The 14,101-nt window shown below is 43.7% G+C and overlaps 1 protein-coding gene and 1 pseudogene across 2 annotated transcripts in view; one reads left to right on the top strand and one right to left on the bottom strand.

Moving 5' to 3' along the window:
- Positions 1–11,866, top strand: part of SLC1A3 (solute carrier family 1 member 3) — a 41,174-nt gene extending 29,308 nt beyond the window's left edge. Inside the window, exons 5-10 of the mRNA XM_082242016.1 lie at positions 920–962; positions 1,113–1,408; positions 1,762–1,995; positions 2,858–3,052; positions 5,582–5,716; positions 6,337–11,866. Coding sequence (XP_082098142.1) covers positions 920–962; positions 1,113–1,408; positions 1,762–1,995; positions 2,858–3,052; positions 5,582–5,716; positions 6,337–6,541 — 1,108 coding nt within the window. The 3' untranslated portion in view covers positions 6,542–11,866. The remainder of the gene's footprint in view (positions 1–919; positions 963–1,112; positions 1,409–1,761; positions 1,996–2,857; positions 3,053–5,581; positions 5,717–6,336) is intronic.
- Positions 11,867–12,207: 341 nt separating this feature from the next.
- On the bottom strand, positions 12,208–12,589 carry LOC309514559 (ragulator complex protein LAMTOR5 pseudogene; annotated as a pseudogene). Its single transcript has one exon. The product of its transcript is annotated as a ragulator complex protein LAMTOR5 pseudogene (transcript).
- Between the last annotated feature and the right edge of the window lie 1,512 nt (positions 12,590–14,101).

Raw genomic sequence — 14,101 nt, forward strand, 5'->3', positions numbered from 1 at the left:
GGAAAGATTACTGTAGGACTTTGTTCTAACTTCCTGTTGTGGACATTTCATTCTGGAAATCATTAATGTACAAAATGTAAAAAATGTACAAAAATGTTGCGGATTGTGATATGTGGATTTGGGGGACACCATCTTATCCTTTGTGTTGGCAAAACGCCTTAGGCAGACCTGCCCCAATTCTCCCCACAGCTGTGCGTGTGAAGAATTTGAGAATTTCTTCTGTGGGTTGACTGTGAACCTGTTGGAACTGTGATTTCAAATAATGCTCTGGCTCTAAGTTTTGGAGGGTCCCTTTCTATACCCTCCTCCTTCAGCGGCTTTACTTTCTCACTGCAAAAGTGTTGTTTATATTCTGAATCAAGGAAGACGTGCATTTATTATTTCTATTGTCTAACCAAAGTAAACTTGAGGCAGGGTAGATTTGCAGCATGCTCCTGCTCAAAAGGTTGAGGAGAAAATTCGCTGAGATTAATTTGGTGAATTGCAAAGAAGTAGCAGTCTTTTTTAAAAAGAAAAAAGAAAAGAAAAAAAGAGAGAGTAAATTGATGCTAGTTCAATATACTGCTGAGACCGTATGCCTGTGGTAGAATACATGTCTCATATTCAGTCCCTCACATCTCCCATTAAGAGGATCAAGTAGCAAATGATGGGAAACACCTCTGCCCCAAGAACCACTGCAAGTCACTATAAATTATCATCACTAGGTGGACAAACAATCTGACCTAGTATGGTGTGGAAGCTTCTTATGAGCATAAGAACGTAAGAAGAATCCTATTGGGTCAGGCCAAATAGATGACCATGGAGCCCAACCCTATACATATTACCTTTATGTAAACCCCACCAGCTTCAATAGGGCTTCATCTTGAAATGATAAAAGATGTGTACTATTCCTCAAATAGTTGTTGTTCTTTCTTCACAGAAACATGTTCCCTCCGAATCTGGTGGAAGCCTGCTTTAAACAGGTAACGATGTGTGGTTTTAATTACACCTATCTTCATCCGGGAGCTTCAAGTAAATCTTCTGATGCAACTGAGTAGTCTTAGCCATTATGTTTTTGTAATGCCTAGAAAAGACACGGACATAACGTCTCTCCTTTTCCCCATCTCTCACAGTTCAAAACAAACTATGAGGAACGGACACGTAGTATAGCAGTTGACTCAAACGAAACATCTCTCCTTGCTGGCATTATAAGCAATGTGTCCGAAGCAATGGAAAACCTAACTCAGTTGAAAAAGGAGATGATCCCTGTTCCAGGGGCTGTAAATGGAGTAAATGCACTTGGACTGGTTGTGTTCTCAATCAGCTTTGGACTGGTGATAGGGAACATGAAGGAGCAAGGACGAGCATTGAGAGAATTCTTTGATAGCCTTAATGAGGCTATCATGCGCCTCGTATCACTAATCATGTGGTAGGTGTTGAATGCTACATTTGTTGATCTATCTAGCACCATCCGTGTGCATGGCATTTTACAGAATACAAGAGGAAATATCCCTTCCCTGCCTAACATTCTCCATTTATTTGCCATTAATTTCCAGTGCAGCTAAATAACAGAACAATCTCGTGCATGTTTGCTTGGAAGTAAGTTCCTCTGTATTTGGTGAAGCTTACTCTCATGTAAATGTGTTTAGGATTTCAGCCTTAGCCCCCTTGAAATGTGTCAGGAAATTTCTGAGTGCGTGCAAATAGCACCACCAAAATATACACACCTAGGCTTCTCATTGGATAGCCGTATATTATATTAACTGTGTGGTTTGTTTGTAGGTATGCGCCACTTGGTATCCTGTTTTTGATTGCTGGGAAAATTGTTGAGATGGAAGATATGGGTGTGATTGGAGGGCAGCTTGCCATGTATACTGTTACTGTCATCATTGGCTTGCTCATCCATGCTATTGTAGTGCTCCCTTTACTCTACTTCCTAATCACTCGAAAGAACCCTTGGGTCTTCATTGGAGGATTACTGCAAGCTCTCATCACAGCCCTGGGAACATCTTCAAGGTAGGAATATTCATAGCCAGATCAAGTTTGATTTTGAGTGAACGGGGTGAGTTCACTGAGTTTGCATATGCACGTACACCATTTTAATAACTCCACTTTTGCCTCAATCCAGCTCTAGTCATGTTTTACAAAGGGAATTAAACATGACAAGCTGTACCAATGTATGGAGAGGGAACTGCATTTCAATTCACATAACGTTTACAGCAGTGCATTGAGTTTAGGCCAGGAGTGGAGAACCTGATGCCTTCTAGGTGTTGTTGGACTGTAGCTCCCATCAAACCTGACCATTGACTATGCTGGCCTGGGCTAATGGAAGCTGAAGCCCAGCAACATCTGGAGGGCCAGAGATTTCACATTTGGGTGCACATACCAATGGACATCCAATTTACACTCATGGGTCTACTCTGAGATGGACATTCATTGGATACAGCCCATGGTTCCTGATCCAGTAAGTGTGCATCTGGGGCTACTTTATATCCAGCGCTATCTACTTTGGCACTAGCTTTCCAGATCTAAGGCTTTCAACTGAAATGACAGGGTGTGAACCAGGACACATCTGCAGGCAACTCATGAGATCCACCACTGAGGTATGGGCTCTACCAATAACACACAAGCACCCAACTATATGTGGAGATGCTCTTAGCTAGATTGGGGCACTGGCACACAGTTGAATATGTGAATTAATTTCATTTCAAAAATAATAATTTTTTGGTAATTTGAGGAGACAGGAAATCTCTATCTGCCGTACTTGTTCTGGATGACTCCATAATGTCAGTAATAATGTAAAGCCATCATCCATATCAATATTACCTGCCTTTTCCGATGAGTTAATTTTTCTCCATTTCCCCCCTTTTGACTTTAGTTCTGCCACCTTGCCGATCACATTTAGGTGTTTGGAAGAGAATAATGGAGTAGATAAACGCATTACAAGATTTGTGCTTCCTGTGGGTGCAACTATTAACATGGATGGTACAGCTTTGTATGAGGCACTGGCTGCAATTTTCATTGCACAGGTTAATAACATGGACCTCAACTTTGGACAGATTATCACAATCAGGTTTGTAAATGTTGCAAAACCTTAGACATTTGCATGGGCTGCTTTTTGCATCATATGGTAGTGGGAAAGACATGTGATAGGAGCCATAGTATACAGTGTTTTAGCTGCCCTCTATGTGTACCTCATTATGCCCATGATTGAAAACATTGTCATTATGAGTTAGCTCCAAGTTTTGTAAATCCACTGAAAGCAATAGGACTTAAATCATCACTTAACATAGTGAAATAGCTCACTTCCAGGGGGATGGGTACCACAATATAGCCCTAGCAAGCTAGACTGTACAAGGAAGAAGAAAGAAAAGGATTGCCATAATGTTGAATAAAATGGGTGTCCTTGAATAACTTAATGATTCAGGCTGAAATTTTATGCACATTTACCTGGGAGCAAGTCCCATTGAACTCACTTCTGAGGAGGCATGCATAGGATTCGGCTATAGTTCTCTCCCACTGAAATAGATGCCTTTTTATCAACTCAGTTCAGCATACTTCCTTGAGCTTGTTCTGTATTCATTTGAGAAAATCTTCAGTAATTCCTGTAACTTTAGTACTTTTCCATAAGTATAATCAGGGGTAAAGAGTAAATGATCATTCCTTGAATATCGTTGTTATCATCAGATTTTATTGGTCAACCAAATACAGGTTATAGGCAAAAGCAAGCACACGTCTCAAAAACATATTACAGCACATACGTTTAAAGCATTATAATACACATATCAGTTTAATCTGCACTTTGCACCACAAGTGTATGCATGTTTACTCAGAAGTAAGCCCCAGTGAGTTCAATGAGACTTGCTGCCAGATAAGTGTACATAGGATTACTGCACAGTCTTAATCAGCTACAGCAGGGGTGGTAGAAAACTTCCAGTCTGTGGGACAAATCTGGCCATTCCTAACAAACCACACCCATCGGTTGCACGTCAAGGTCCCCAAGACACCCCAAATACGAACACAATGACACTTGATTTTTATTTAAGGTTTTTGGCATAATTTTGGCCCCAACTTTATAAAAATACAGCAATGTGAGTGGTTGCTTAGGCATTGGTAGCAACTAACTGACCCCGCACGGGGACAGCTCTGATATTCGCACCCCCCGCAAAGTCAGAAAGAGTACGTTACCTGGGGAGAGAGACGGGACTGGGAACCATGCCTCACCTCTCCCCAGAATGCTCCCAGGGGCTCTTGCGTGGCCCTGGCCCCTTGCCAGGGGGTTTGGACAAAAGCATGGCGAGCCCCTGGGTTCCTTTAATGGAAAACCCTTGCAGCAGCAGCATTTTGGAGGGGCAGGCACAGCCAAATCCATACCCCTCCACCAACCAATTCCCAAACCAATGCCTAACTGCAACCTTACAAGTTGTGACGATTTGCTACGCAGTAGGCAAAAACCAAATGGCACCAACCAATCAGCCAAATGGACAAAATTCCTACTAGGCCCCTGCCCCAAAGCAGACGACCCCATGACAGGCATAGCAAGGTCAAGCAAACAGCCTAACATTAGGGAGGGAGGGCGGGTGATCCGAAGCACGCAGCAAAAGAGGAAGCTCGTCGCTGTGTGCAGTGCATTTAACAAACGGGGCTGTCAATCAAGAAATGGCAACATATAAATCTCTCCAGTAACAGTGAGGTATCTTGTCAGCCCCCACCACAACACGTGCTCTCCATGAGGGAGACCACGCTATGTCATATGCAGTATTACATCAGGTGTGGGGTAGCTCTGCATGTGGCTACAAAGGAACATTTGGGAGCTTGAAGTGAGCTCCTGGCTGTTCCTTTGCAGGAGCTAGGTGTAGCCCAATCAGTCATCAACCAAGTTTCCCCCCTCCGTTTTATTAGCAGTTTCAATGTAAACCACTTTGTGCTACTAATCCCTGCACAAAGCAGGCTTCAATTAACCACCCATCAGCTGAGTTCAAGGCTGCAGGAATGTGCTTTGCCAGCCTTCTGCTCAGTGCAACAACTGGATGGCACCCCATCGTGGAGCAGAGAGGTGTCCCTGATGACTGATCTGGCTCAGGCTTTTTGAACTTGGTGCCTTCCAGCTGGCTGTGCTGGCTAGAGAGCCAGTGTGGTGTAGTGGTTAAGAGCGGTAGTCTCGTAATCTGGTGAACCGGGTTCGCTTCCCCACTCCTCCACATGCAGCTGCCTGGGTGACCTTGGGCCAGTCACACTTATCTGAAGTCTCTCAGCCCCACTCACCTCACAGAGTGTTTGTTGTTGGGGAGGAAGGGAAAGGAGAATGTTAGCCGCTTTGAGGCTCCTTCGGGTAGTGATAAAGCGGGATATCAAATCCAAACTCTTCTTCTTCTAGATGGGAGTTTTAGTCCAAAACATCTGGACACCACCAAGTTAGGAAAGGCTGGTCTAGACTATGTGCAAATTTTTCTCATAAGACATAAAGGAAGGCGGGGAAAACATTTTTGTAAAATGCTAGATAGATGATAGATAGATAGATAGAACAAAAACATAACCTATGTGTGTGTTTAAAAATTAAAAGCTCTGTGTGATTGTTTTGGTGTCTCCTTTCTCTGAACAGCATTACGGCTACAGCAGCCAGCATTGGTGCAGCAGGAATTCCTCAGGCTGGCCTCGTCACTATGGTGATCGTATTGACATCTGTTGGTTTGCCTACAGACGATATCACCCTTATCATTGCAGTGGATTGGTTTTTGTGAGTATTTCTGCAGTGTAATGTGTATTATAAAATGAAGCAGGCTGGTGGGCATTCATAAAAACTGAACTTGCAAGTCATTTTAGTTCATTTCCCCATGAATGTTTTGCCAATATTCAGTTGTATTGCATAGGATATAAAAAACGATCATTTTAACTGCAAAGCAAGCCAGCACCGATTAGGATGTTCCCCACGCCCTGAAAGTATTGTGTTTCTCAAATCTCTGCTCATTCAAGAAGCTTTCTGGATGACGTTGTGCCAGAAACATACTTTATTTCACCAGTCCTACTTCATAGGGTTGTTGTGCTGGGGGGAAAGGATAGCCCCTTCCCACCACTTCATGGGCCACAGGTTAAGAACCTCCGCCTTAGAGGAAAGGATTAGATGGAAGTGTTACAAATAAATTTATTTATATACAATTGCATGCTTTGTTTTGTTTTGTTGTTTTGTTTTGTTTTGTTTTGTTACTTGAGTGTAAGATTGCAATGTCAAATACACTGCAGATTACATCTTCCTTTCCTAATTTAAGTGATTCAGTGTAATAATGTACTGTGTAATCTATTGGGGCTTTGGGGGGCTGGGACTGCCTAGCTTGTTTAAATCTGCAAATTGTTCTATAGGGATCGTCTGCGTACCACCACCAACGTTTTGGGAGACTCTATCGGCGCAGGGATTGTAGAACACTTATCGCGGCATGAGTTGAGGAGCAAGGATGCTGAGATGGGTAACTCTGTGATAGAGGAGAATGAAATGAAGAAGCCTTACCAGCTGATCTCCCAAGAGAACGAGAACGAAAAGCCCTTAGACAGTGAAACCAAGATGTAAGGTAGAGGAACAATACAAAGCACTAGATATGCAGAAAGCGTACACTTCCTCCAATCCTTTCTGTAACTTGTCCGTTTGTTCCTCATCTCTCTACAAGCAGAGCACTGAAAAGGTTTAGGGCTTAACTAGACATGATGAGAGACATGAGGTTATATCCAGTGGTGTCACTCAGCTGTTATTAAGGCTTCCATCAGCAGGAAGGGAAGCTATTTTCAGCCATTTCCTCATAGGCCTAGAGCCCCTCTCACACCCTATATCTGCTCCTGAGAGTTGTGGAACCCTCCAGTGCAGCTCAGGGAAGTGGGGGCTACAGTGCTTCCCTCCTCATTTCGCTGATGGAAGCTTCACTGTCAGTTCAGTGACGTTACTGGATAAAACCCATGGTGGCTACATGCAAGGTCTCTTCGCCCCCTTCTCCTTGTGCTTGCATCTAGGTAAGCACGACACGTATTGTGATGTCATCACTGTGTGCATTGCCCTGCATCCAGTCCTGTGTGGCCGGAAGAGGGCAATGCACAGCACAATGACATCATTCCACGTGGTATGTTTCCCTGGATAAAGGTTTCAGGTGGCATGTGGAAGGAGAGGGGAAAGAAGATTGAGTGGCTCCAGCGCCACATCTACTGTAATGTCTAGTTAAGTCCTTGCTGAAATCTATACCCTGTTACTTAGTAATGAATGTGTTATATGATTGTATCCCATTAAAATAATAATAATAAGATGAAATACCAAGCATACACATTATGATATGATATGATGTGATGTGCTATGGGGATGGGATATATTGTGTAATCAAATTACCAAGAATATTCAAGTGCACATGCTGCATAGTCCTGTAAATGTGATCTCACTTTATGTAAGCTGAAGCAGCAAAGCAGACAAGAAATCTTGAAAAGGGGGGCTGTTTGTTTGTTTGTTTGTTTGTTTGACTGTTACACATTCTTCACACCAGGAAGGCTGTAATCCTATACACATTTACCTGGGAGTAAGCCCTACTTAATTTAATGGACCTTACTCCTGAGTAGACACATATAGGATTGCATTGTAAATTTACTTTTTACGCTTGATGCTATTCTCCAGAAAAGTGAGTAGCAAATTTTGCTTTCTCTTTTTAAATATATTATTTCCTTATTTTATTGCAATTGGAGCACTAAAAATAGGGATACTGATTTTTGTTTTAAATACATGGACAATATTGTCCCACAACTTGCTCTAGTTACCATCTAAGCAAAAAAGGATGTATCATAGTTTCATTTCTACCTAATGGGATATTTTAGGATCAGGAAAAGCTTCCTGGTACTGTGCACCTTCAAGTCCCATTTAATTCCTAGATCATGAACCTAGAAAAATGCATTTGTGTATGTGTAACATTACTGTTCCTCTTTGGGATTATGGCATTACTACTTAACACAAGTACTGTTACCTATGCGCACTGTCTTTTCAGGATCAGAGATCTAATATACACATGCACTTTGGAACATAAAATGTCTTCATCCCTTCGTTGCAGGGGGCGGGATATTAAACTGTTGATACCACATCAGTGTGGGCATTTTTGAAATAACCTAGGCGTCCCCCTCCCATAATTTTCCAACCACTTACTTAACTCTGAACATTCCATTGATTTAACTAGATCAGGCCTGCCCAAGTTGTGATCCACCCAACTGAATGTAGCCCACCAGTAATGATAGTTCAAGAAACTTCCTGCTGTTGCTGCACACGACAGATCACAGAAACAAGGGGATTATCACGCATCAGACCGATAGTGAGCTACATTTGGCTGTGTCGTGGGCCATAAATTGTGAAGGCCAGTCCTAGAAGCTCTAGCTGCACAGTGAGTTGAATTTGACATGCATTTTAACTTTCAATGGGAGTTGGGATCCTAAGTGACACTTTATAAAGGCATATCAGTTTTATATTCCCACTCAAGTGTGTACTTTAGCTGGTGCTGATAATTCTATTAAAGATCCCTAGCCCCCTCAAAAAGAGGTACTTATTAGGATAGTTTAAATCTGTGACACAGATACAACCTGCTTATCATCTCACTTCTAACTGCTGTACAGGGCTCATTAAACTGGTCACCTAAAGGTGAAAAGATAGTGGTTTTTGAACATATCTTTGTTGTATTCTGAACCATTTGTTTTCAGGGCAGGCAATGTGAGTTCGAGCCACTTCTGCACAGTTAAAATGTTTGCCTGTCTTCACCCTTGCCTATCTACTTTGTGTCAGAGATTTTCCGATGGAAAGAAGCACTTATAGACTAAGAGGTAGAAAGCAGAACGCACAGAGCACCTGACAGGGTTCAGTAACATTTCCACTGTCATATCGGAACTGCAGGGGACAGGAGAATGCTTTCAAACAGGGCGATTTCCCAATTAATTTGGTCTGTTTCGTTGTCTTGCTAAAGAAAAGAAATTGTTGCCAAATGCATTTTTTCCCAACACTTGGTTACAAGGGAAGAGGGATTTTTTTTCATTCCACTGCCAAGTTCTCCATACTAGCAACACCCCTGATGTAGGGGGAGTAATCTTTTAGAATAGTGAAGCTAATGTGGTGCTCAATTACTTTTAGTAGGAAGAATATTAAAAAAAACAAAAACACAGCAGGATAGCAAATACGTTGAATAAATATTGAAAATATAAGAGAGGATTTTTAAAGAGCAATATTATAAGTCTTCTTCTGGGAGTAAGAGGCAGGGCAGATTTTACACACTGAGGTGAGATCCATATATTATCATTGATTGTTTTTCCTGCTCCAATCTTTACTCCCCGATGAAGCCCATTTATGAAAAAGAAAAGAATGATTTTTATATATATATATATTTACATGCATTGCCATAGCAGTCAAACGGGAAAGGTATATGGATGTGAAGCAGGGATGGTGTGCTATACTGTAGATATATATACACACACAAACTGGTTGCATAGTCTATGGGGGTTGGGGAATTAATAGTATTTCTGTGAGGTAGGTACAATATATTTCTTGTGTTACAGCTGCCACTCAACCATTTCAATGTAATTTTTGTCCCTGAGAGTTCATTCATATGGTCACAGATTTTGAAGGCAAAGAACCCTGAGAATTGCAAGACCATCTCAGCTAAATCTCAATATGCTATGAAGTTAAACTTTGATTTTTTTTGTTACCTCGCTTCCCTTCACAAAGTAGCCAGAATTAACCTAACACTACAGTCTTCCTTAATTTGTATGGGAGAAGGGGGGTTTAAAGCAGTCGTGAAGGTGGTCTGTATAGATACAGATTTGTGAATTAGATGCAAACTGGGTGTGCAGCTGAGGCTGGATCCTGGAGACCTCCATTGTTATACACACTCTACTGTAATGCACACGTGTGTTTGTGTGCAAAACAGATGAGTTCAAATGTATGTGTAATCATGGCATCAGTATCACAGGAGGGTTGTGAAGGCAGAGGTCCTTCCTCACCACAAAATTCCTAGTAGTTTTGCCCCATAAACCATCCTTTCCTCCCTGTCCCGTGTTGGATCTGTGCATCTGTAGAAACCAAAAGTATGTTCAGGATGACTGGCTGGCAGATAGTGCATGCTTCCTGCAAGCACTTCCATGGGAGTGCAGAAGGTAGCATCAGAAAGCTGGACCATCAGACCAACAGGGCCACTGTTTCCAGAAGTGAGGAGGAGCCTTACTATCAGCTCTTTCCACTTGGCCCAAACCCATCTCATATCCTCTTTTCACTGTACGAAATTGCCTTGCCAAGCTGATAAGAAGCCCATCTGATGAATGGCCCACCACACCCGTGGTGCAGTTAGGCAATCACTGATCTTAGGGGATGTAGTTCTTTAGAAGATAACAGGTTGTATCCAGTATAGCATGAAGTGAATCGTTCCATCAGCACAAGGATTGACACTTGTGCAATAGAACCCCACCACCACCACCATGCACCCGCTAAATCTGTCCTGGAGGTTTCCCCAACCCTCTGGAGCAGATTTGGGGATGACACGGGGCATGCACAGGAGGAGAACATTAGACAAGCCCACTGGATCAAGCCAGTGGACCATCTGGTTCAGTATGCTGTTCTCACAGGGGCTGAAGAAGATACCTGTGGGAAGCCTTCAAGTTGGACAGCACTCTGCCCACCTTCAATTCCCAGCAACTGGAGGAGGGGAAAAGTTCTGCCGCACAAGTGTCAATCCTTACGCTAACAGAACAAGTGCATTGGATGCTGCTCAATGTACACTGCTTCACTTCAGAATGTGGTAAGCCAGCTCAGCTGCATCTGAAAGCCCTCCTGGTGTAGTGGTTAAGAGCGGTGGACTCGTAATCTGGTGAACTGGGTTCGATTCCCCGCTCCTCCACATGCAGCTGCTGGGCGACCTTGGGCTAGTCACACTTCTTTGAAGTCTCTCAGCCCCACTCACCTCACAGAGTGTTTGTTGTGGGGAAAGAAGAAGGGAAAGGAGATTGTTAGCCGCTTTGAGACTCATTTGGGTAGTGATAAAGCGGGATATCAACTCCAAACTCCTCTTCTACTACTTACTCTGCTGAATGGGACCATGGACTTCTCCAAAATCCTGCCCTGACATAACCACTGACCACCAAGGGTTTTCTGGAATGTAGAGGGGATCTTTGGTTCAAAAATGTGACCTGTGAATAAAACTTGCAGACACACACACTACAAAATGTGAAGTGGACAAAGTCTCAGAATGCTGGACACAGGCGGTCTTTCTTTGGACTGATGAGGCAGGCTCCTTATTCCACAAGTTGCAGATCCTACTCACTTAGCTTGTCCTTGAGCACTTTCCTTATAGAAAGTGGATAGGAGTTAACCCAGTGCATTCAGGAATTGGAGGTGTTTTAAACAATGCAAAGCTCTTGGGTCATCTCTAACTGAATGCAGTAATGGATGCTCCTTTTTATTATATTTCTTACTTGTGCTAACAGAAAGGAAAACTAGATTACAGACAGGCATCTTCTGACATGTAACTAGAGATATTTTTTATAGAAATACTGTATTCAGTATGTGTGTACAAAAGTTAATATTAGATTATATGGAGTAACTTTTTAATTACATTTTTGCTTTTGATTGGATACTATTTTTTTGGAAATACACTGCAAAGAAGATTTCGTGTTAAAGGTTGTCCTTCCGTGACATCACTGTAGGGGGGGAAATGTGTTACAAAGCATGACAGCTTTTAAAATATTTTTTACACTAACTTTGTTTCTTACAGAAATCAGGTACCATAGAACAATCTCTATTCCCTGCCCACTCTGGGTTGGCAGCTGGGTGCACCCAGTGTGGCTTGAGAAATATTACTTTGTAGATGTATTTTCAATAAAAAAAATAGTTTTACATTTTTATTTTTGAACTGTGTGGTGTTTTGCCTTCCAGAGAATAACGGGACTCTTCACATTGTTGTGCATAAATTAATTCCAGTTCTTCTTCTTTTTAAGTCAAACAGTAGTGAACAAGCAGTGTGTTCTGGTTTATTTATTGATTTATTTAGTACTGGGACCACCTGAGAAGGTGCTCTCCCCAGTCACATAACAGGAAAACAGTCCACATCTGATACAGTCCACATCTGTAATATGAAATGGCACAAGTTCAGAACAATTAATATTCCATTCCAACTTGGAAGAATGTTTACAGCCCAATCCCAACTAGATTCTGCCTAGTGATACTAGATAGTCAACCTATATTAATCTGCAGAAGAGCATTCCACAAAGGTGCACTGTTGAAGAGCAAGGAGTATTGTGGATGTATAAGGTTAAGATGCCATTTTGTGAACTGCCACTGTGATGCCATCATGCTTCTGGATCATGATATTGCCAGTATCTGACTCAAGGCACACTACAGGAATATCTGTTGGATCAGACGTCAACTTGGCTGTTTGCTGGGATAGAACAGATATCAATGTTCATCTGAGAGGGTACCACTACAGTCCAGGTTTAGGCCCTGGGAATTGGTGCACAGGGCTCCTGCAATGGAGGGGTTCTTCACTGTGATTTCTAAATGATGCTCCAATGCCCCCTCCATCTTGCTGAGCACCACCTCCCAGTTCTTCTATTGAAGTGAATCTTAGACTTATCAGGATGTTAGGCACCAAGAGAGAAAATGAGGTGTAATGTTGCCACATATCTTATTTTCTCTGTACATGTTTTGTACACCGTGTGGCAGAAAAGGGGGGCCTTTTTAGCTCCGCAGACCAGATCTTTATTTGGCTCCACCCCCACAGGCCAACTTAGACAGGTGGGTGGGAGAACCCATCTGTCAATCACAGGGACGCGGACTTATAAAAAATATTGGGGGGGCCCGGGAAAGCTCATGAATAATAAATAAGCTCATGAATATGCAAATAAAGTGGCACCGCCTCCTCGTGAGCGAATAGGGGAGAGCGTGCTGCGCCTATTAATCAGCTCCGGAACAGCTGATATGCGGGAAACGTGGGGCTAGCCGGAGAAGAGAGGGCGAGCCCCCTCCGCTCCGGCCCTAAACCGCTGAAACCGCCAGGAGGAAGGAAATTCCCCCCCGCAGTGCCTTGGCAGTGGTGGTGGTGCTGCGAAGCAGCGAGGCAGGAGCCCCCGCCCCCGGGGATTCCCTAATCTCGCGGGGGACGGCCGGGGCTCTCCGACTAGGGCGCGCGGCTGGCTGGCTGGCTGGCGAGGGAGCAGGTGGGGAGGAGGCGGGGGACGGCGGCGGCGCTCTGCTGGAAGGGCGCCCGAGATTATTGGGGGGGGCTGAGCCCCCCCAAAATTTTTTTTGAGGGGGCTCGAGCCCCCTCAGGCCCCATGGAGTCGGCGCCTATGGTCAATCAGATGGTGTCATTAAATTGATGTCATGATTCCCAAGCACCTAGGACAGGGGCAGGAATAAAAAGCCTGCTTTTTGCAGACATCCGCTCTGAGAGAACATCCCCTGCTTATGGCATTGCCCCCACAGCCTTGTAGAACATGACCATTTTTGTTGAGGGTGGGGCTTTTAACTATAGTGCAGGGATATATCCCATCAGACATAGGTGGTATTGAAATGAAAGTTTTCAATTGAAATGGAAGTCTCTTTCCATAGTGTCTGTCCTTAACTAATATGGCCACTCTTAGGTAAAGGGACCCCTGACCATTAGGTCCAGTCGTGACCGACTGTGGGGTTGCGGCGCTCATCTCGCTTTATTGGCCAAGGGAGCCGGCATACAGCTTCCGGGTCATGTGGCCAGCATGACTAAGCCGCTTCTGGTGAACCAGAGCAGCGCATGGAAACGCCGTTTACCTTCCTGCTGGAGCGGTACCTATTTATCTACTTGCACTTTGACGTGCTTTTGAACTGCTAGGTTGGCAGGAGCTGGGACGGAACAACGGGAGCTCATGCCGTCGTGGGGATTCGAACCGCTGACCTTCTGATCGGCAAGTCCTAGGCTCTGTGGTTTAACCCACAGCGCCACCCACGTCCCTGGCCACGCTTATTTAGCCACATTAATGATTCTCAGCTTTCATGCGCGTGCTTTAGCAGGCAACCACAGAGGAACAGAGAGCAATGTTGTCTCTGCAGAACTGGCTGCTCTTGCCACCACACAAACTGATCTGGCAAACCAAGCCTCGC

This window comes from Podarcis vaucheri (genome assembly GCF_965113315.1).
Source record: "Podarcis vaucheri genome assembly, chromosome: 11".
In the NCBI taxonomy this organism is placed as follows: Eukaryota; Metazoa; Chordata; class Lepidosauria; order Squamata; family Lacertidae; genus Podarcis; species Podarcis vaucheri.